The sequence below is a fragment of the Drosophila serrata genome, unplaced genomic scaffold (assembly GCF_035046125.1).
Source record: "Drosophila serrata isolate PLE 108 unplaced genomic scaffold, ASM3504612v1 contig_241, whole genome shotgun sequence".
NCBI classification, from domain to species: domain Eukaryota; kingdom Metazoa; phylum Arthropoda; class Insecta; order Diptera; family Drosophilidae; genus Drosophila; species Drosophila serrata.
The window spans coordinates 2,155,920-2,177,969 of record NW_028257139.1 but is presented as its reverse complement, the minus strand read 5'-3'; the positions used below and the strand labels follow the sequence as shown (position 1 = coordinate 2,177,969).

The window sequence follows — 22,050 nt, the reverse complement described above, 5'->3', positions numbered from 1 at the left end:
ATACTTTGATGCAGAAACGGAACCGACTTTTCTTTTCATTCAAACAATTATTTAATGATTTCAATGTTCAGAAATGTATATATTGTTTCTCAAATATATCGGTTTGAATTAAAAAGCTAAAAAAGAGCCTCTTTGGGATACAAAGAGTCCCACAATGCCATCGTATCGGCTTCCGGCAGTTCCCTCATATCCAAATCCTTGCTGATACTGAAACACTTCTCCACACCACTTCCAATAGGCTGGAGAGGCTCCCACTTGGCATTTCCTAATTCGGGACAATTGGGATTTCCAGTCGCAGCAAATGATGTCCACATTCCCACCATTCGCTCTATGGTCTGGTACTCTTCTGAAGATTTATCTAGCTGCGTAGCCAGTACCGTATAAAAGAGGTAAGAGAGCTCGTCGGCATGACACACTCCACGAATATTTTCCCCGCACATTAGCCAGCGGAATTGATGAAAGTGCGGTGAATCGACGCTGAATCGATATAGATATGTGGGCGTTTTCGGGGCGTAGGTCCTTCGAGCCATAACCAGGCGATGCATATCATGCCATATCTGGCGATGGGAGCAGATATTTAGTCCCTCAAACAAACTAATTTCTTTCTGCTCCTCATTGCCAAAGTAGTGCTTTTTAATGCGACGCACGAGTATATCTCGTTCTTCCTGGGTGCATGCTTCAGTTACTTCACGCGGCAGGATGTTATGGAAGTTCCGGAGAAACCAGGGATCATCCCTCGTCATCCGGTAGCAAAAAAGCCCTTCAAATGAGTTGCCTCCCATTAATACGGGAATATCGTTACCCCATGCTTTTGGTAGCTGATCTATATGTCTCCTGAGTATCACACTTTGTTCTGTCTCATAAGGCTCCACCACTGGACCGAAGGCATATAGAAGAAAACTTCGTACCTCATCCTGAGTAACCAGGTTCTGGTCACAGGAAGCTATTTCAAAGGATGAAAATTGGTTAAGAAAGCTGAAAACATCAGCATCCTCCTCGCCGCCCCTGTAGCCCATGTTCTGAGCCAATCGGTGGCCCCAGTTGGACTCAGGGTTAGTCACCCATTCACTTAAAGCACATCCCGATTGCAGGATTGCCTTATGGAATAGACCCCGCGTCTGTTCCGAGGTCATCAGCAAGTCGACGCAGGATGCTCCAGCGCTTCCGCCCGCAATGGTGATGTTGTTAGGATCTCCATTGAAGTGGGCAATGTTCTGACTGATCCATTGGAGAGCTTGCACTTGATCCTTAAGTCCTGCATTTCCGGGAATACCCAACTCAGGATCCTTAAAACTAAGGAAGCCTGACATAGAATATATATAGAATACGATGGAATAAGTCTTTATATACAACTCACCTAAAGCTCCTAGTCTGTAGTTGAAAGTTACGAATACGACTGGCTTTTTCATTAAGTAATCTGGACTGTAGAGGTCACGGGAGGCCTCTCCCTTCTGGAATCCCCCGCCATATATCCACACGATCACAGGAAGCTTCTTTTCCGAAACCAAAGTTTTTACGTATATATTTAGGTGTAGACAATCCTCACTGCCCTCCACAAAACCCAGAGTCATGTTCCTTTGAAGAGGCTTGGGTTTGTAGTAGGTACACTTGAGGACCCCCTGCCAAGGTTCCGGTGGCTGTGGAGCCTTGAATCGGAGCTCACCCACCGGGGGTTTAGCATAGGGAATACCCTCAAAGGCGAAGTAGAGCTCTTTATCGTACACCGTCTTTCTTTGGAGACCACATACCTTTCCGTAGTTGGTATCCAACACCACAGTGTGACCTGTGGACAGGCGGTACTGCCGGATCTTGTGGTTACCCCACCTGGACATGAGATTATCAATTGAAGAAGTTTATTTTGGCCATGTACTTTTGGACTCCTAGTCATCGTTTTTTACTCACATTGCGACAATTTTGAGAAACTTGGGCCATTCCATTATTAAGTCCATAATTAAAAATTAGTTTTTACAACCTGTTTCTGTAGGTTTCCAATTAAAAGTAAGAGCTTGCTCTTCCCAGGTGCGACAGTAAGCTTTGTTGCCGTAGAACTGATCTCAGATGTGTGTCTACAGCAATTTAAATTGAGAAAACTCGAAGCTTATATAAAGTTACATATTTTGGAGTTTGTCGGAACACCATAATATATTCGTCAACAAAAATAAGTTTAGTCCGTTAATAAACCGCAGACACTTTAGGTCACTGCCCTTCACACTCCCAAGAATCTTGGATGTTAACGGAATGCTAACATCTGGTCCAAAAACTCTTTTTGAAAATTTCAATATTTATAAACTCTTTTAAAATATAGAATAACAGACGATAGTACAGTGTACTGGTATTAGTAATGATGTGATTCGATTTTTTGGCATGTTTTTAGCCAAGTCACCTTTAAGTTAATCTTCTCGGTGACCTGACATTTTATTTACCTATGAAAAGAGGTATATTTAAGTGGCATTTAACCACATACATATGATATATATACACAGCTCTTATGAAAACATACTAATATTACCTTTTAGTTCAAGCATTAACTTGAACTTTGTCTTTTAAATATATAATGACAATCTTCAACTTATTCACTATGATGAAATAGTTTAGAATAACATCAAGGAATTATTAGAAAAGATCATCTTTGGAATACAAAGAGTCCCACAATGCCATCGTATTGGCCTCCGGCAGTTCCCTCATTTCCAGTTCTTTGCTGATATTGAAGCACTTCTCCACACCGCTTTCCATTGGCTGAAGAGGCTCCCACTTGGCATTTCCTAATTCGCGACAATTGGGATTTCCAGTCGCGGCAAACGATGTCCACATTCCAATCATTCGCTCTATGGTCTTGTACTCATCCGAAGATTTATTCAGGTGTGTAGACAATGCCGTATAAAAGAGGTAAGAAAGCTCGTCGGCATGACACACACCACGAGTATCATTCCCGCAGACTAACCACCGAAATTGATTATAGTGCGGGGAGTCAAAATCGAAGCGATAAAGATATGTGGGAGTTTCCGTGGCATAGGTTCTTCGAGCCATAACCAGGCGATGCATACCATGATATATATGACGATGGGAGCAGATATTCAGGGCCTCAAAAAATGTCATTGTTTGCTGCTCCTCATTGTCGAAGTAGTGCTTTTTGATGCGACGCAAAAGTAGATCTCGTTCTTCCGGAGTACAGGCTTCACTCAGTTCACACGGTAGGATGGTATGCAAGTTCCTTAGAAACCAGGGATCGTCTCTAACTTTCTGGTAGAATACCAATCCTTCCAAGGAGGTGACACCCATAATTACAGGTATGTTGTTGCTCCAGGTATCCGGTAACTGATCCTTATATCTCCTAGACACAACACAGTCCTCGGTCTCATAAGGCTCGACCACAGGTCCGAATGAATACGATACCAATTTCCGGGCTTCTTCTAGGGTAATAAGATCTTGGTCGTTGGAAGCTATCTGATGCGAGGAAATTCCGCTAAGAAAATCGAAAATCTCTGCTTCCTTCTCGCCGCCTTTGTAACCCAATTTTTTGGCTAGACGAAAGGCCCACTTGGCATCCGGGTAATTAACCCATTCGTGTAGTGCACATCCCGATTGAAGGATTGCCTTATGGAACAGACCGCGTGTCTGTTCCGAGGTCATCAACATGTGGACGCAGGATGCTCCAGCGCTTACTCCCGCAATTGTGATGTTGTTAGGATCTCCATTGAAGTGGGCAATGTTCTGCCTGATCCATCGGAGAGCCAGCACTTGATCCTTAAGTCCTGCATTTCCTGGAATACCCAACTCAGGATCCTTAAAGCTAAGGAAGCCTTAAATAGAAATCATCAATAAATCATCAGTAATCTCAACGAAACTTGGAACCACACTACTATACAAATACGGAAACTGACCCAATGCTCCCACTCTGTGGTTGAAGGTAATGAACACCACTGGCTTCTTCATAAAATAATCAGGAGCGTAAACATCGCGAGAGGCCTCTCCCTTCTGGAATCCCCCGCCATATATCCACACGATAACGGGTAGCTTCTCATCCGATATCAATGTTTTCACATATATATTTAGGTTCAGGCAATCCTCATTCCCCTCCAAATAGCCTAGCATCATGTTCCTTTGCAAGGACTTGGATCCGTAAGTGGTGCAATTGAGGACTCCCTGCCAAGGCTCCGGAGGCTGTGGAGCCTTGAACCGGAGCTCACCCACCGGGGGTTTAGCATAGGGTATTCCCTCAAATGCAAAGTACAGCTCCTCATCGTATGTCGTCTTTCTTTGGAGTCCACATACTTGTCCGTAGTTGGTATCCAACACCACAGTGTGTGATGTGGAGAGGCAGTACTGCCGAAATTTATGGTACATCAACCTGTGAAGCGTATATTTCGGGAAAATGTACTTGCTGATCCCGGAAGTTCGATTTTTTTTATTTTTTACTCGCCTTGCAACAATTTTAAGAAACTTGGGCCATGGCATTCGATACTCCATATTAAAAATGTTATTTTAACTTTAATGGAGGGAATTTAATTGAGATGATAAATCCTTTTGTTCAATGGTGTTGAAGTGAGCGCTATCGACGTGAAACTGATGGTAGATTTTGATCTACAGCTTTTTTAATAAAGAACACGCGATGCTAATATCTTTTAATGACTATTATCACATAATCGTTAACAAGAATAACTACCGTCATGTTAATAAACTTTACCAAGTTGAAATATTAAAAATATGTTGTTTATTATGTATATGTAAATATCAAAGGTGAATGCAAAATAAAACTTTTACAGTCTTTTCTATAATCTCACCACTCCCCTCAATGTATCTGCTATAAGTAGTTAGAAGAATCGTACCCAGTTAAAACAGTAAATATATATATTATCAACATAAATTTATATTTGTAAAAAAAAAGGGAAATTACACTGAGATCCGCAATAAAATTAAATCTTAGTAAAGATCTTCCTTTGAGTAGAAGGAGTCCCACACTGCCAGAGCTTTGGCCTCTGGAAGTTCTCTCATATCCAGCTCTTTGCTGATGTTAAAACACTGCTCCACGCCACTTTCCATTGGCTGAAGAGGCTCCCATTTGGCATTTCCCATTTCCCGACAATTGGGATTTCCAGTCGCGGCAAACGATGTCCACATTCCCACCATTCTTTCTATGGTCTGATATTCTTTCGAAGATTTATCCAGTTTGGAAGCGATTATATTGTAGAAGAGGTAAGACAACTCATCGGCATGGGAGACTCCACGAACACTATCACCGCAGACTAACCACCGGAATTGGTTAAAGTGCGGAGAATCAAAATCAAATCTATATAAATATGTTGGGGTATGAGAAGCGTAGGTTCTTCGAGCGAGGGCCAGGCGATGCATATCGTGCCAAATCTGGCGATGGGAGAATATATTTAGAGCCTCAAACAAATCCATCGATTCATGGAGCTCGTTGTTAAAATAATGCTTTTTAAGGCGTCGAACCAAATTATCCAGCTCCTTGTGATTAGCGGTTTCCTTAATTTCCCTGGGCAATATATAGTGAAAATTGTTCAGGCACCAAGGATCGCTCTTTGCTACTTGATAGGAGAACAGACCCTCAAAGGAGTTGCCACCCATGATTACGGGTATCTGGTTGCCCCAGGCCTCGGATAGTAGATCCTTTTGCCTCCTTGGCACTACACAATGATCAGTCTCGTAAGGTTCCACCACAGGTGCGAAAGAAAAGAGTAAGAAACTGCGCATCTCTTCAAGTGTAACTAAGTCCTGGTCAGCAGACGCCATTTTGCGAGCGGAAGCACTGCGTAGAAAACGGAGTACATCCGCTTCCTTCTCGCCACCCTTATAGCCCAAGCTCTGGGCCAACCGGAAGGCCCAATTGCGATCCGGACATTCAGCCCATTCATTAAGAGCACATCCCGATTGCAGGATGGCCTTGTGAAAGAGTCCACGAGTTTGTTCTGTGGTCATCATTACATGAACAGATGCCGCTCCTGCACTTTCACCCATCAGTGTGATGTTGTTGGGATCTCCATTGAAATGGGCAATATTCTGGCTGATCCAACGGAGAGCCAACACTTGATCCTTGAGCCCGGCATTTCCAGGAACATCTAGGCTGGAATCCTTGAGGCTCAAAAAGCCTTAAAATAAGGAAAATTATTCAGAAATTAATAGATGCTAAAGCAAACAAAGCGATGTCGTCTTTTAAGCCGCGATAAGGTTACGTAAGTAATGTATATAAATAGCTACATTTATTACGTCTTAATTTTTTTTATTATCTACTACCTATTGTTTACATTTCCCAAGTTTAGCATGTGAAATTAAGAATAAAAAAAAAAAATTTCTAAAAATATTACTGTGATATTTTTAGAAATTTTTTTTAAATTTTTTTATAAATATACATACATATATTATAAATACTACTTTAATACCATTAAAACAACATTTTAACTATGTTGTCGGATGTAAAAAAAACGATGTAAAAAGTTTTACAAAAACCATTGAATAAAATAAATAAATTAATACAATAGATTTGGTTATTGGCTTAAATTTTCATACAAATAAATTAACTAACTAAATGGCCGGTAATATTTAGAAACTTACCCAATGCTCCCAGTCTGTAGTTTATGGTCACAAACACCACAGACTGTTTCATGAAATAGTCCGGACTGTAGATGTCCCTCGAGGCTTCTCCCTTCTGGAATCCTCCGCCATATATCCACACAATCACTGGCAGTGGCTTCTCCGATTTGAGAGTCTTGGCATACACATTCAGGTGCAGGCAATCCTCACTTCCCTCCACAATGCCCAGGACCATGTTCCTTTGGAGGGGCTTGGATCGATACGTGATGCAATTGAGGACTCCCTGCCAGGGTTCTGGGGGCTGTGGAGCCTTGAATCGGAGCTCACCCACCGGTGGCTTTGCATAGGGAATTCCCTCAAAAGCAAAGTACAGCTCCTCATCGTACAGCGTCTTTCTTTGAAGTCCCTGTACAAGTCCATATTTGGTATCCAGAACCACTTTTTCACCTGTGGCAAGGCGGTATTGCTGGAACTTGTGGCCCACCATTCTGTGGATGAGTTCGGAGATTAGGTGAGCTTGGGTGGGGATGGGGGCTGCCGCGACAGACAGCCAGTGATAAGGACTGATAACCACCCAAAGGCAGTGGGTCGCGACAGGTTCGAAGTCGGCGATGATCGAAGTCCGACCTTGGCCCTGTACTTTTGGACCCCCATCGAGTTTGTTATTGTGCACTCACTTGGCGCCCATCTTGAGCAGCTTTGGCCATTCCACATTTACTTCCATAGTTTATTTAAATTTCAACTGGGACTATGTTTTTATTATTATTTTCTAATTAAAATTAGTTTTAATTTCCTTCTAGGCGTTGAGGCGATCGATGTTTAATGAGCGACTGATTGCTGATCGGTGACTGTTCTACCTTAAATAAGGCAGCTCACGTGAATATACACAAATGCACCTGTTTATGACTTTTCCGGAGCACACACACAAATTCCTTATCATGTATAGCAATGGTTAGCCACATAAGGCTTTGTTTAAAATATGCGTTTTGTAAATAATTTAAATGTTTACTAAATAGGTCCCAATATTAATTTTATTTATCTTTTTTAAAGTTAACCTGTAATATATCAAGGTACTCTTGATTTTACACGAAGTCGTAAATGTTTAATAGCTATAACTATTTTTTATTACTTTTTAAGCAACATAAATATATTAATAAATACATAACTTAAATCTAAAAATTACTCAAGTTTACACTTCTTAAAACTGTAGTTTTAATGAAAGCAAACTGCTTACATTGACCGCAATTGTAATTTTTGGTCAATGAATTAATCTTTATTAAAGAATTTATTCTCGATAAACAGAGGCATACCTTCATAAAAGCATAAAATACTTTTATATCTTTATCGATTTACAAACCAAGCAGCGTTATTTTAATAAAATTTCACAAATAAAAATAAATGTCAAATGTCAACCAGAGATATGGTTTTCTTCACAGCCGTTTTGTGTTTACAAATTATAGAAGGTGTATAAAAGTGAACAATAAGCATGACATATTTTGAAATAAAAAAATGGAAAATAAGCATGATAAGCATATTTTGTACTAAAAAAAAGCTTTATAGGCTATCGAAATTTATTTACACTTGTGTTCTTATAAATAAACTTATCCGTAAACTTAAGTACTAGAACAGAGCTTCCTTTGGATAGAAGGTGTCCCAGAGAGCCAGGGAATCGGCCTCAGGCAGTTCCAGCATCTCCAAGTCGTGGCTTATATTGAAGCACTGCTCCACACCGCTTTCCATTGGCTGGAGAGGCTCCCACTTTGCATCTCCTATTTCTTCACAGTTTGGATCTCCTTTCGCGGCAAATGATGTCCACATACCCACCATTCGCTCAATGGTCTGATACTCCTTGGAGGATTTCTCCAGCTTCGACGAAATGACATTGTAAAAGAGGTAAGACAGGTCATCGCCATGGGAAACTCCCCGAACTCGATTTCCGCAGACTAACCATCGAAATTGATTAAAGTGCGGAGAGTCAAAGTCAAAGCGATATAAATAGGTGGATTTGCTGGGCGCATAGGTCCTTCGAGCGAGAGCCAGGCGATGCATATCGTGCCATATCTGACGATGAGAGAATATATTCAACGCCTCAAACATATCCATTGTCTGCTGATCCCCATTGTTGAAGTAAACTTCTTTGAGGCGTCGAACAAGCAGATCCCGCTCCTCCTGGCTGCTGGCCTCACTCACTTCCCGTGGCAGGATGTTGTGAAAGTTTTTCATTACCCAAGGATCGCCTCTTAGAATTTGGTAGGAGAACAAGCCCTCGAAGGAATTTCCGCCCATGATTATGGGTATATCGTTTCCCCAGGCGCCGGCTAGGAGCTCCTTGTGTCTCCTAGGTACCACGCAGTGTTCACTTTCGTAGGGCTCCACGACTGGACCAAAGGCGAAGAGCAGAAAGCTGCGAACCTCATCCTGCGTAATGATATCCTGATCACACGTCGCTATTTTCTGAGGGAGAAACTCGGCTCAGAAAACCCAGTACATCCGCATCCTTTTCATCTCCCTTGTAGCCTAGTTTTTTAGCCAACCGGAAGGCCCACTGCCTATCAGGACTCTCAGCCCATTCACTTAGAGCACATCCCGATTGCAGGATGGCCTTGTGAAAGAGTCCACGAGTTTGTTCTGTGGTCATCATCACATGAACAGATGCCGCTCCTGCACTTTCACCCATCAGGGTTATGTTGTTGGCATCTCCATTGAAATGGGCAATATTCTGGCTGATCCAGCGAAGGGCCATCACTTGATCCTTGAGCCCGGCATTTCCAGGAACATCGAGTTTTGGATCTCGTAGACTAAGGAATCCTGTAATTATGATATTATTAGACTGGCAAGCGAATGTCCTGACGTTTCACTTGATGTTTTCCTTGTCAATTAATACTTTTTAACATAACGCTGAATGTTTAGTATCCCTTTAAAACTTTTTTCTTATGTATAAATAACAGTTGTAATCTTTTTTTTTTGTTAATTAATAGATTGCTCTTTACTGTCAATGCTGCGCACATATTCATATTTTCATTTATATATTTATCTGCGTTGTATATTTAGAAATACTTCCTTGTGATTCCTGATTATATGTACTAACTATACTAAAATTATAGTTGCACTTCTCTAATCGAACCTTATCTAGGCAAACCTCACTTTAGTATTTACTTATCACCTTAATCGTGTGTGCTTGTGGCAGGTAATGGTTGATAATAATTATTCTAATATGCATGTGTGATCCCGGAACCTTACCCAATGCTCCCAGTCTGTAGTTGATGGTCACAAACACCACAGACTGCTTCATGAAATAGTCCGGACTGTAGATGTCCCTCGAGGCTTCTCCCTTCTGGAATCCTCCGCCATATATCCACACAATCACGGGTAGTGGTTTCTCCGATTTCAGAGTCTTGGCATACACATTTAGGTGCAGGCAATCCTCACTTCCCTCCACAATTCCCAGGACCATGTTCCTTTGGAGAGGCTTAGATCGGTATGTGGTGCAATTGAGGACTCCCTGCCAGGGTTCTGGGAGCTGTGGAGCCTTGAATCGGAGCTCACCCACTGGGGGCTTTGCATAGGGAATTCCCTCAAAGGCAAAGTACAGCTCCTCATCGTACAACGTCTTCCTTTGGAGTCCCCGTACCTGTCCGTAGTTGGTATCCAGCACCACCGTGTGACCTGTGGCGAGGCGGTATTGCTGGAACTTGTGGCCCACCATCCTGTGGGTGAGGTTGTAAGATTGGTTGGGATTATCACATAGCGATAGGGAATGATTAGGAATGATAACCAGCGGTGGGTCGCACCACCCTGGCCGTGTACTTTTGGACCCCAGTGGGGTTTTTGGTTTTGGTGCACTCACTTGGCTCCCATCTTGAGCAGCTTCGGCCATCCCACTTGTACTTCCATAATTTTGTAGAATTTCTCTGTGCCGGTCTGTGTGCCTGACGATATTCGAACTTGATGTGGTGAAATTGAAAGGTATTTCTTTCCGGGATTATCGGACCGATCAAAGTTTGCCGAGCAACTGATCGAAATTGTTTGCGGAGTCCGTTTAAATCAGGAGCGACGCCGCCGACAGCGCACGTGAATACTCACGAATACTCATCCATATTTACGCGATTCTCAAACACTTTTACAGCAGAGAACACAAATGCGGTCAACACTTTAAGTCTTGTAATTTTAAAAGATTCAATATTTTTGAATCAGTTTTTCTACATAACAAACACTGTCAAACTTCACTTTAATGTCACATTCGAATTGCACTCGTATCTCAATTGCTATTGAATTGCCCACGACTGTGATTTTGAGTGCGTGCATCTGAATTTGCGAATTCAAAGTGTAGGGCTGTCTTCACCCGAAGACCCCAATATTTTATTTTTGTTTTTTAAACCAAATGCGCATTAAAAATAGATCTGCTTCCAAATGAGCTTTTACATCACAACACTGAAAAGCTTTGGTTTAATTATAAATTATGTACATATTTTGAATGTTTGTATGTAATAATATAAACAAACGAAAAGTATAGAAGCTAATAGATCAATTGGAGAACCTTATGGGCTCTTGAAGTTTTCATTCCATGCAAGCAAAGCCTTATATTTATTAGAAATTCTAAGGAAATATTAATACGAAAAAACCAGAAAAAAAACAAATAAGCTATTTAATACACATTTGAAATTCTTGGCCTTTTTTTTAGTCTTTTAACGAATAATATTCATTATTTTAAAAACACTTCTAAATTGTATTATAAATGGTATATTTTATTTGTTATCATTTTAATATTTAATAGAAATTTATATAAAAATAATAACGTAATACTATTTTTCTAACGAAATAAACATAAAACTTTAATAACAAGCTCATAAATAATTTGAGGTCCAAGAAGTATACCAAAAACACGGGTATGTAAATAAGAATAATAATTGAAAAATTCAAAGCAAATTTTACCAATCTACCAATAATTTTCTAATAAAATTTTTCTAAACCTTCTAATGCAATATTATAAATTTGTTTACTGTTAAAACAGTATTAATTACTGTAGCCCTGGTATTTGAATGTTAACAGAACAGCGCAGTCGCAGCCTCTGTTAACCACGGCAGAGCTTCTGACATTGATCGCTTCTTCTTAACCGCACAGCTGATGATAACAGCAAAAGCTTAATAACACCAACAAAAACCACACAAAAGCACAGCAACAAGTATGGCAGACACACACACAAACACACACAGGCTGTAAAAAGCTACTAAAGCAAACTGAAAATCAGCTGTCTCTGAACAAATTTTGTTTTTATTTTGTTTTTTCTTTTCGACCTCTCGAATTGCGTGATAAAAAGCAACGTAAATGGTTTTCCATTGTTAGATAAAAAAGCGCAGCGTACCAGCGAGCAGTTAGCCCTTGGAAATGGAGAGGTGAGGTCGTCTTTGGATCACAACTACGATTGCAGTGAATTAATTTTCTCTCTTGGGGGGAAAATTTCCAGCTTGCAGGTAAACACGAGCAGCGGCCCGGTGCGCGGAAAACTCTGCACAGCCGTGTACGGCGAACAGTATGTCAGCTTCGAGCGCATTCCGTATGCGCAGCCGCCGGTAGGTCGCCTCCGGTTCGTGGCCCCCGTGCCCGTGGAGCCCTGGTCCCAGCCGCTGGACTGCACCCAAAAGGGTGAGAAGCCGCTGCAGTTTAATCACTACACCAAGCAGCTGGAGGGAGTCGAGGATTGCCTGTACCTCAATGTGTACGCCAAGGAGGTATTTACTGTCGTCCATCAATCAGTCCCGATTTTGTGTTCATATTGTAGTGTTTACATTCTTATAAAAGCCCTGCAGTACCACTCAGGAGTAATTCATCAACAGTCAAGGCGTTCTTGTTGATGAATCATTGATGAATGTCCAAACAAATTACTGTTGAACTTAACATGGACATGTTATAAACTGTCAACAACAATTCATCAACCATTCATCAACCATTCATCAAAAAATCATCAACAATTAATCAATTATTCATCAATGATTCATCAACAACGATCCGCATGCCAGTAGAGGCACCTTTATGTAAAATAATATGATATAATAAATGCTCAGTGCAAACATAATAATAAAATATAAGCATTATCCTCTGCAAGTTAAACTTCTTTTCGATGCTCCAATTAAGATTTATGTTCATATTAAAATTAGTAATATCCTCCTCATATGTCATATATGATATTTAGTTATGATCACTAGAAATATTACTAATACATATATTACTGCCAAGACAGTAAATCTGAACTGGTTCTTATAAGTATTTATTTATAATTTCTCAGCATGTAAACTTCAAGTAAAAGTTTAGTCACGTAAGAGAAAAAAAATTATAAATAATCTTATATTAACCAGTTCAGTCTCGTAAGAGAAACTAAACTTCTACAAGAAATTCATCTATAAATATCTCCATAAAAATATAGTTTTTACGTTGAGTCACATAAGTCTGCATGTCTAAGTACAAAGCTATAACCCTGAAAATATATACATATTCAGATAAGAATTAACTTTGCAGCTGACTTTTGTTGTTAAAAGATAACGCGGAAAACGTATTTCAATACCGTGGATAGAGTTTATCAAACAAATAACAAATATAAAGTAAAGAGAAGAAAAAAAAAAACAAATATATAACTAAATAAATATATAAACCATTACAATATAAGTTAAGTTTATATGCACACTTCATATTTTTATTCAATATTTATTTTTATTCGCAGCTCAATTCAGCGATTCCGCTTCCACTGATTGTCTTCTTTTTCGGCGGTGGCTTTGAGAAAGGTGATCCCACCAAGGATCTGCACAGTCCGGACTATTTTATGATGCGTAATGTGGTGGTGGTAACTATTTCCTATCGCGTTGGCCCACTGGGCTTCCTAAGCCTAAATGATCCTGCTGTTGGTGTGCCCGGTAATGCTGGACTCAAGGATCAACTTCTGGCCCTAAAATGGATCAAGGAGAATGCTCTTAACTTCAATGCGGATCCCAATAACATCACCGCTTTCGGTGAGAGTGCTGGAGCTGCCTCCGTGGATTATCTGATGCTAAATCCCAATGCTGAGGGACTGTTCCACAAGGCCATCATGCAATCGGGCAATGTGCTCTGCTCCTGGTCCCTCTGCCCCATCCAGAAGTTACCCCATCGACTGGCCGCTCATTTGGGAATGGAGGGTGCAGACTATGTCTCCGATGCCATGGTTCTCGACTTCCTACAAAGCCTGCCGGGGGAGAAACTGGTGCAGCCGTATCTGCTCAACCAGAGGGAGCATATGGATGACTGTGTCTTTCAGTTTGGACCCATGGTAGAGCCCTATAAGACCGAGCATTGTGTGCTGCCTGCACATCCCAAGGATTTGCTAAGCCATGCCTGGGGCAATCGGATTCCAGTCCTGATGAGTGGCACCTCCTTCGAGGGACTTTTAATGTATGCCCGGGTGCACATGGCACCGTATCTGCTGACGAGCTTAAAGATGGAGCCAGAGCACATGCTACCACTGGATGTAAAGCGAAATTTGCCTCAGGCTTTGGCTAGACACCTGGGCGAGCGGCTGCAGGAGACGCACTTTGCGAACAGCGACCTATCGTCCATGTCGCCGGAGTCATTACGTGCCTATTGCGAGGTGACTTTTCTTGATTTTCTGTATCATTTAGAGCAAGAGAGTATAGTTTTTGTATATATCTTTCAGTACGCCAGCTACAAGGTCTTCTGGCATCCCATCCTGAGGTCTCTAAGGTCCCGACTGCGCCACTCCAACGCTCCCACATACCTGTATCGCTTTGACTTTGATTCGCCGACATTTAATCATCAGCGTATTAAGTACTGCGGGGATAAATTGAGGGGTGTGGCCCACGTAGATGATCATTCGTATCTTTGGTATGGAACCTTCTCCTGGAAGCTGGACAAGCACACCCCCGAATTCCTCACCATCGAACGGATGATCGACATTGTGACCAGTTTTGCCATTACATCGAATCCGAACTGCAAGCTAATCACGGAGCAGCTGCCACGAACCAAGGAGTGGAAGCCCTTGGATAGTAACTCGTCCTTGGAGTGTCTGAATATCTCGGATAGCATTAAGCTAATAGAGCTGCCAGAACTCCAGAAACTCAGGGTTTGGGAGAGTGTGTGTCAGTCATCGGCCTAGTCGACCATATAAAATGCCATTATAGTTCAAATTTAAGTGTATCAAAATTTTATCAATAGAATATAATAGTTATGTTTGCAATGATTTTGTATTTGTATTTTGTATTTGTGGAAATGTAGAGTATTAGTTCAAGTTATATAAGCTGGACATTATATTTTTTTTTAATTATTTGCAATGTCTTACTTGATTTTATATGCATTTAAAAACTCTTTTATGTGATTTTTATAAATAAACATTACTTTTGAGCACAGGGAAAAAACCTCTGTGAGGAGGAAAGACTGTAATATATTTTACAAAATTTTTACTGCCCATCAAACAATCTTAACCCCTACAGACGATGGTTAAGTTTTCGTTTTTGTGTTTATGCCCCGTGTTTATGTGAAGTAAATTTAATCGAGATAGCTGAACGAACAGCTTATTTTAAAGACGATAAGACGCGGTTATCTTACGAATTCATTGATTGGGATTTCACTGTATCAATGAAAGGAACGCACAGTACAATCTAGGCAGCTCTGGCGCTCGGAGATGACGGACGACTAGTAACTGAATTTTCTTTTCTATAATTATTTTAATACCCTAATAATGGTTTTAGCAGTAACAGTTCGCCGGTGGTTCAGACGACACACGGCAAGGTACGGGGAACTTTGCTCAAGGGAATCTACGATGAGCAGTTCTATGCCTTCGATGGCATCCCGTATGCTGTTCCTCCGCTGGGAACCCTGCGATTCAAGGAACCGCACGCTCTTAAGCCTTGGTATGGCATTCGAGACGGATCCAAGCCCCTGGACAAGTGCCTTCAAGTGGGCAGCTACACCAAGTTGGTAGAGGGTTCTGAAGACTGCCTGTTCCTAAATATCTCTGTCAAGACTGTAAGTCATTTCAATTGAACATAAATAAGCTGATTAATTCATCATCTTTTTGGCAGTTTAAGAGCGAGAAACCTTTGCCGCTGATGGTCTATATTCACGGGGGTGGTTACAAGAGTGGCGATTCCTCTAGACGAGCCTGGGGTCCGGACTATTTTATGAAAGAAGATGTAATTTTCGTAAGCATCGGTCACCGGCTTGGTCCTCTAGGTAAGTTGGTATGAAAAGAGAATAGATTAGATAGAAAACGTTTTTAAATTGCAGGCTTTCTCAGTTTCAAGGATCCTTCGCTGGATATTCCTGGCAATGCTGGCCTAAAGGATATAATCTTAGCCCTTCAATGGATCAAGGCAAATGCTGTCAACTTTAATGGCGATCCGGATAACATTACCATCTTTGGTCACAGCTCCGGCAGCACGACAGTTCAGCTCTTGTTGGCCAGTCCGCAAACAGAGGGACTTTTCCATAAGGCCATCCTCATGGCGGGTTTTTCCATGGAGTTGAACCGCTTGCCTGATATGGAGTATCGCCTGGCTAAACACTTGGGCTACGAGGGCGAGAATGTGGACAAACAGGTCTTGGACTTTCTCTTAAAGGCAGATCCTCATCTGCTAGTCTCCTCGGACTTTTTTACAGAGGCGGAGAAGAGCCGCGGGTTTAATTTAGCTTTTGTGCCAAGTGTGGAAGGTTATGTGACCCCCAAGGCTGTACTCCTAGCAGAGCCCATTGAACTTCAACGCAAGACCTGGAGCAATCGGATCCCTATTATATTGGGCTGCAACAGCGGCGAGGGCATATTCCCCATTGGTTTTGCTAAAAAGAACCCGAAATGGCTTTCAAAATTTCAACATAGTCCGGAATGTGTATTGCCGTCTACGTTGAGGCTTCGCTGCGATACCGGCCAGCGTCGCCAGTTGGGACAATCGCTGGTCCAAGGCTTCTGCCAGGCACATGGTGCATATCTGTCCCTAAATCATTCGGATGCACTTGTGGAACTCTACACACACAGCATGGTTCATGCGCAGGATCGATTAGTCCAGGCCAGATTGGCCTACGGTCAGGCTCCAACGTACTTGTACCGCTTCGATTTCGATTCGCCGGACTTTAACTTCTACCGCATCCGATTTTTCGGAAAGGAACAGCGAGGAGTTGGTCATGTGGATGAGTTGGGATATATTTTCGTGATACCCGCCACCTTTAAACTGGACGAGTCTCGACCGGAATTCATAACCATTCGCCGCATGATTAACATGCTTGTCCATTTCGCAGCCACTTCGGACCCAAATGCTCCGCTTACCAAGTCCCTGGTGGAGTGGAAGCCAGTCGCTCGATTTGGCACCCGAATGGTGCTCAACATCAGTGAGGAATTGAAGTTTATTCCACAACCAGAAATGCCAAAGCTAAAGTTCTTCGATCGACTGTACGAGCAGGCTGGAGTGCCTTTGATTTAGAATCAAAATACTCTTTTTTAGACCTAATTCTCGAGGGACTTTCATACAATGATCATAAAAGTTTAAAAATTGAAAGTATAATGCCATCTTCTTATATTAATATACAATGTCTGATGACGTCAAAATTACAATAAAAGTGTTTATAAAATTCAATTGTGAAGGATTCTTAATTATAATCAGAAATTTGTCTAGCTATATAGCTTTATTGCCTGTATTTTCTTTACATATTCCCAAGCCTATACGTTTAATAACTCTTGCGATAAACAGCCTCTTGACTTTGTTCTCTAGAAACCTTTTTTTTTTGTTAACGAAATTTATCGTTGTTACGGTTTTGGTGATTGTTGATAAGCAGCGGCTATCAGCGTTCCCTGTAGAGATTTGTTTCTTTCAAAAGTCCATGCACAGTCAACGCTGAATGGTGCTGGAGAGTGGATGTGATGTCGGATTAGTAAGAGAAATATATTCCAGTCAAGGAATTCGACCCTTTAAATTTTCGGTACTACTTTCAGCACAGAGAAGTCTCCTGTCGTTCAGACAACACACGGAAAAGTTCAAGGAATTTTGCTCAAGGGTCTGTATGATGATCAGTTTTATGCCTTCGATGGCATCCCTTATGCTGAACCTCCGCTTGGAGCATTGCGCTTCAAGGAGCCGCAGGATGTGAAGCCCTGGCATGGAATTCGGGACTGTTCCATGCCTCTGGACAAGAGCATCCAAGTGAGCACCTATACCAAATTAGTAGAGGGTTCCGAAGACTGCTTGTACCTGAATATATCCATGAAAACTGTGAGTCTTCCTAATTCGATTTAACCCTTTTTCTCAATAATAGTTTTTGTAGTTGAAAAGCAATAAACCCTTGCCATTGATGGTCTATATCCATGGTGGTGGTTTCAAAAGCGGAGATCCCTCAAGACGAGCCTGGGGACCGGACTATTTTATGAGAGAAATTGTCATTCACATCAGTATCGGTCATCGTTTGGGACCACTTGGTGAGTTATTCTAAAGCAACATTATATTCCATCTTCCTTTGATTATTTATCCTTTCTAAACTGTGAAATTTAGGGTTTCTTGCCTTCAAGGATCCCTCTTTGGGTATTCCTGGTAATGCTGGTCTCAAGGATATGGTTCTTGCCCTCCGTTGGATCAAGGCAAATGCTGTCAACTTCAATGGTGATCCGGATAACATTACCCTCTTTGGTCACAGCTCCGGCAGCATGGCAGTTCAGCTTCTCTTGGCCATTCCCCAGACAGAGGGACTTTTCCATAAGGCCATTCTCATGGCGGGTTATTCCATGGAGGTGAATCGCTTGCCTGATGTGGAATATCGCCTGGCGAAGCACTTGGGCTACGAGGGCGAGAAAGTGGACAGGAAGGTCCTTGAGTTCCTCTTAAAGGAAGATTCCAATCGTCTTGTCTCTGCGGACTTTTTGACTGATTCAGAGAAGGGTAAGGGACTTTCTATGCCTTTCAGACCCAACGTGGAGAGCTACACCACTCCTGGAGCCGTTCTACTGGCGGAACCTATTGTCCTAATGCGCAGTACCTGGAGCAACAGCATTCCCCTTATATTGGGAGCAAACACTGATGACGGACTGATGTACTTAAGCCAATTCCTAACCGATCCCACGGTCTTGCAGCAGTTGCAGACGTATCCGGAGCGTGTACTTCCGAGTACCCTAATGAATGGCACTAATACCGCCCAACAACGGGCAATGGGAGTGGAGCTGTGTGAATACTTCTGCCAGGCTCATGGGGAGGATCTCACATTGGGACATTTAAGGGAACTGACGGAACTCTTCACCATCAATACACTGCATTCGCAGGAGCGAGTAATCCGCTCCAGATTGGCTTACAGCCAGGCACCAACCTATCTATACCGCTTCGGTTTCGATTCGCCGGACTTTAACTTCTACCGAATTCGTTATTGGGGTCATAGTATTCGAGGTGTGACCCACGTTGATGAGTTGGGATATATCTACGTGCTGCCGGCCACCTTTAAATTGGACAAATCGCGACCAGAGTTTACCACCATTTGCCGTATGGTGGCCATGTGGACACAATTTGCTGCCACCTCGAATCCTAATGCTCCTCTAACCCAACCCTTTGTGGACTGGAAGCCTTTAACTTCAACTGGAGACCGGATGCTGCTCGACATTAATGAGGATCTTAAGTTCATATCGCAGCCCGAGCAGTCGAGAATGGAATGCCACGATCGTCTATACAAAGAGGCTGGGATAAAGATGTTTTAGTGCATTCTGTCATTTAGTTCTAAAGATAAAGGTATCTAGATACCGAATGTCATGATTTTGGAACGGAGATAAACACAACTATAAACATGTACCCGTTTTAATATATAATATACTATCTAAGGCAAAGTAACCCCCCACGAATAAAAACCAATAGTTTTATAACTCAGAGAGGCTTAGTGATTTCTACTAAACTGTAAAAAATTCTGCATAATTATATGTTCACGTTAAAAGATGTCTGTTTAGTTTAAATAAACAACTTCAAGCCAATCCTCAAATATTTAATCATTTAAAAAAAGCTTAACCTAAATAATAATAATAAACCCTTTATCATGATTGTTTGTACTATGTTTTTGAGCTAAAAGTACTATTTACTGATTAGTTCTATTGCCTGATAAGGTTTTTTCACCACAATAAGCCCCTTAAAAAAAAGCTCGATCACTGGACACGTTTTTTCCAACACCTCTGTGGCAGCTGGAACTTTTTCCATTGCTTTTTGGCTTTGGAAGTACAAATTAAATCGTTTTGATTTAGTTGACAGAAGACACGCGCTGCGAACGGACAACTGCCAAACGATGTCGGAGAGGTGAGGTTGACGTCACATAGGAAACTAGAGATTCTCAGTTAATTTGCCTTTTTAATGCAGTCTCGAAAGCTGTGAACTAACCCTGCCCCTGGGTCAAATTAGAGGTGTTAAACGTCAGAGCCTCTACGATGATACCTACTTCAGTTTCGAGAAGATTCCCTTTGCCAAGCCGCCGCTTGGTGAACTTCGTTTTAAGGCCCCCGTGCCGGCGGATCCATGGAACGGAGTCTTGGATTGCACCCACTTTGCGGAGAAGCCCACCCAGAGGAGTTTGATGACGAAAGTAATCGAAGGAGGAGAGGATTGTTTGTATTTGAATGTCTACTCCAAGCAGGTAAATTATAACAATGAAATATTAGATAATTAGAAATTGCCAAGAAAAGAAATGAGTTAAATTCCTCATTAATTTCTATATGTTTTTCTTTTTGATTATTATTTGTGATGGATGATTTGTTTTTTATTGCAGTTAAAGAGTGACAAGCCTTTGCCGGTCATGGTCTACATCTATGGCGGGGCCTTCACCGTGGGCGAGGCCACACGCGAGCTCTACGGCCCGGACTACTTCATGACCAAGGACGTGGTCCTGGTAAATTTCAACTATCGTGTGGATTGTTTGGGTGAGTTAGCAAAAAAAGGGGTTGGTTATACCTTATCTTCAGTCGCCAAGAGTTTGGACTCTTTCCGTATCTTATCAATTGGTTCAAAATATCAAATTTGTAATCGTATGTTAATTTCTAATGAAGTTGTAGATTTGGAATCCAGTTGTATGTTTTTGTTATTGTGTTATGATGAAATATAATTAACAAAATATTTGTAAATATAATAAATGAATTCCCTTGCAGGTTTTCTCTCCCTGAAGGATCCCAGTCTCCAGGTGCCCGGAAATGCTGGCCTTAAGGATCAGGTACTGGCTCTCAAGTGGGTCAAGCAATACATTTCGAACTTCAATGGCGATCCTGACAATATCACGATCTTTGGCGAGAGTGCTGGCGGTTGTTCCACCCATTTTATGATGTGTACGGAGCAGACCCGGGGGCTTTTCCACAAGGCCATCCCTATGTCGGGAACTCTGCACAACTATTGGTCCAGTACCCCCACCGAGGACTTTGCCTTCCGTCTGGCCCAGCAGTTGGGATACAATGGAGAAAACAATGATGCCAAGGTGTTAGAGTATCTACGTGGAGTTCCTGCCAGAGATTTGGTGAATCATAATCTGATAACTCCCGAGCTTCGAAGGAATGGTATGCTGTTTCCCTTTGGACCCACCGTGGAGTCCTATGTGGGTGAGGATTGTGTGGTGCCCAAGCACCCGGTGGAAATGGCTCGGGATGCGTGGAGCAACAACCTGCCTGCTATGCTGGGAGGCACCTCCTTCGAGGGTCTCTTCATGTATCCCGGAGTGGCTGCTAATCTAAAATCATTGGACAGCCTTAGCCAGGATCCACAGAGAATGGTGCCGCACGAGGTGCGAGTGGTGAGCAGCGACGAGGAGAATACGGAGTACGGGCAGCTCTTGATTAAAACCTACTTTGGAGATCAGCCGCCCAGTGCAGAGCGCTTTATGACCATCCTCGATGTGAGTATAAGGATATAAGTATTCTATACTTCTGAGAATTAATTTACTCTTATATTCCTTCCAGTTCTATTCCTATAAAGTCTTTTGGCATGGATTTCATCGAACTTTGAACGCTCGCCTTGCCTATGCCACAGCACCAACATACTATTACAGATTTGACGTTGACTCCCCCAACTTTAATTTCTATCGAACGAAATTCTGTGGAGATAATATTAAGACTGGAGTGGCCCATGCTGATGATCTTGGCTATTTGTTTAGGAACGCTGCATCTTGGAAGCTGGAGAAGACCTCGCCGGAATATCGTGCCATTCAAAATATGATTGGTATTTGGACTGCTTTTGCAGCTACTTCCAATCCCAACTGCCCGGAAATTGGCCAAGTTAATTGGAAACCTTCAACAAAGGAAAATCTAAGGGCTGTTCTCAATATCAGCAACGAGGTGAAAGTTATTGATCTGCCCGAGTACGACAATCTGTTAGTGTGGGATTCCATCTACAAGCCGGATCAATTGATCTAAACTTAAAGTTTGTACACTTTTAACAGGCTTTTAGAAGGCTAGAATAATGTTTAAACAAATACGTTTTTGTAAATAAATAAAACAAAGGTAGACTTGATCAAAAATTGTAAGTTAAACAT

The 22,050-nt window shown here is 41.9% G+C and overlaps 9 protein-coding genes across 9 annotated transcripts; 4 read left to right on the top strand and 5 right to left on the bottom strand.

Moving 5' to 3' along the window:
• Nucleotides 1-27: 27 nt before the first annotated feature.
• LOC110188457 (esterase B1-like) lies at nucleotides 28-1,918 on the bottom strand. Its single transcript, XM_086831861.1, has one exon. The coding sequence runs from the start codon at nucleotides 1,830-1,832 to the stop codon at nucleotides 117-119; it is 1,716 nt and encodes a 571-aa protein (XP_086687987.1). The 5' UTR covers nucleotides 1,833-1,918; the 3' UTR covers nucleotides 28-116.
• Nucleotides 1,919-2,361: 443 nt separating this feature from the next.
• LOC147643886 (esterase B2-like) lies at nucleotides 2,362-3,636 on the bottom strand. Its single transcript, XM_086831859.1, has one exon. It carries the CDS (start codon nucleotides 3,634-3,636, stop codon nucleotides 2,614-2,616), a length of 1,023 nt encoding a protein of 340 aa, XP_086687985.1. The 3' UTR covers nucleotides 2,362-2,613.
• On the bottom strand, nucleotides 2,701-4,467 carry LOC110188309 (juvenile hormone esterase-like). The gene has a single exon (XM_086831860.1). It carries the CDS (start codon nucleotides 4,465-4,467, stop codon nucleotides 3,802-3,804), a length of 666 nt encoding a protein of 221 aa, XP_086687986.1. The 3' UTR covers nucleotides 2,701-3,801.
• Nucleotides 4,468-4,847: 380 nt separating this feature from the next.
• Nucleotides 4,848-7,443, bottom strand: LOC147643885 (esterase B1-like). The gene is made up of 3 exons (XM_086831858.1): nucleotides 7,227-7,443; nucleotides 6,571-7,037; nucleotides 4,848-6,107 (listed from the first exon to the last, which is right to left on the bottom strand). The coding sequence occupies exons 1-3, from the start codon at nucleotides 7,271-7,273 to the stop codon at nucleotides 4,921-4,923; spliced, it is 1,701 nt and encodes a 566-aa protein (XP_086687984.1). The 5' UTR covers nucleotides 7,274-7,443; the 3' UTR covers nucleotides 4,848-4,920.
• Nucleotides 7,444-8,083: 640 nt separating this feature from the next.
• On the bottom strand, nucleotides 8,084-10,923 carry LOC110188456 (esterase B1-like). Its single transcript, XM_020958185.2, is given in 4 exon segments — nucleotides 8,084-9,009; nucleotides 9,011-9,357; nucleotides 9,790-10,256; nucleotides 10,397-10,923. Coding segments are annotated over 4 exon segments (1,701 nt in total). The 5' UTR covers nucleotides 10,444-10,923; the 3' UTR covers nucleotides 8,084-8,169.
• A 790-nt stretch (nucleotides 10,924-11,713) lies between these two features.
• Nucleotides 11,714-14,965, top strand: alpha-Est3 (alpha-Esterase-3). The gene is made up of 3 exons (XM_086831855.1): nucleotides 11,714-11,942; nucleotides 12,014-12,278; nucleotides 13,265-14,965. Exons 1-3 carry the CDS (start codon nucleotides 11,935-11,937, stop codon nucleotides 14,687-14,689), a joined length of 1,698 nt encoding a protein of 565 aa, XP_086687981.1. The 5' UTR covers nucleotides 11,714-11,934; the 3' UTR covers nucleotides 14,690-14,965.
• A 121-nt stretch (nucleotides 14,966-15,086) lies between these two features.
• LOC147643884 (esterase B1-like) lies at nucleotides 15,087-17,211 on the top strand. Its single transcript, XM_086831856.1, has 4 exons — nucleotides 15,087-15,228; nucleotides 15,282-15,558; nucleotides 15,615-15,765; nucleotides 15,820-17,211. Exons 1-4 carry the CDS (start codon nucleotides 15,215-15,217, stop codon nucleotides 17,004-17,006), a joined length of 1,629 nt encoding a protein of 542 aa, XP_086687982.1. The 5' UTR covers nucleotides 15,087-15,214; the 3' UTR covers nucleotides 17,007-17,211.
• Nucleotides 17,212-17,368: 157 nt separating this feature from the next.
• Nucleotides 17,369-19,522, top strand: LOC110188693 (esterase B1-like). Its single transcript, XM_020958498.2, has 4 exons — nucleotides 17,369-17,454; nucleotides 17,516-17,792; nucleotides 17,845-17,995; nucleotides 18,069-19,522. The coding sequence occupies exons 1-4, from the start codon at nucleotides 17,444-17,446 to the stop codon at nucleotides 19,253-19,255; spliced, it is 1,626 nt and encodes a 541-aa protein (XP_020814157.2). The 5' UTR covers nucleotides 17,369-17,443; the 3' UTR covers nucleotides 19,256-19,522.
• A 245-nt stretch (nucleotides 19,523-19,767) lies between these two features.
• Nucleotides 19,768-22,035, top strand: alpha-Est5 (alpha-Esterase-5). The gene is made up of 5 exons (XM_020958184.2): nucleotides 19,768-19,838; nucleotides 19,899-20,172; nucleotides 20,305-20,455; nucleotides 20,681-21,414; nucleotides 21,479-22,035. The coding sequence occupies exons 1-5, from the start codon at nucleotides 19,828-19,830 to the stop codon at nucleotides 21,929-21,931; spliced, it is 1,623 nt and encodes a 540-aa protein (XP_020813843.2). The 5' UTR covers nucleotides 19,768-19,827; the 3' UTR covers nucleotides 21,932-22,035.
• The last annotated feature ends 15 nt before the right edge of the window (nucleotides 22,036-22,050 follow it).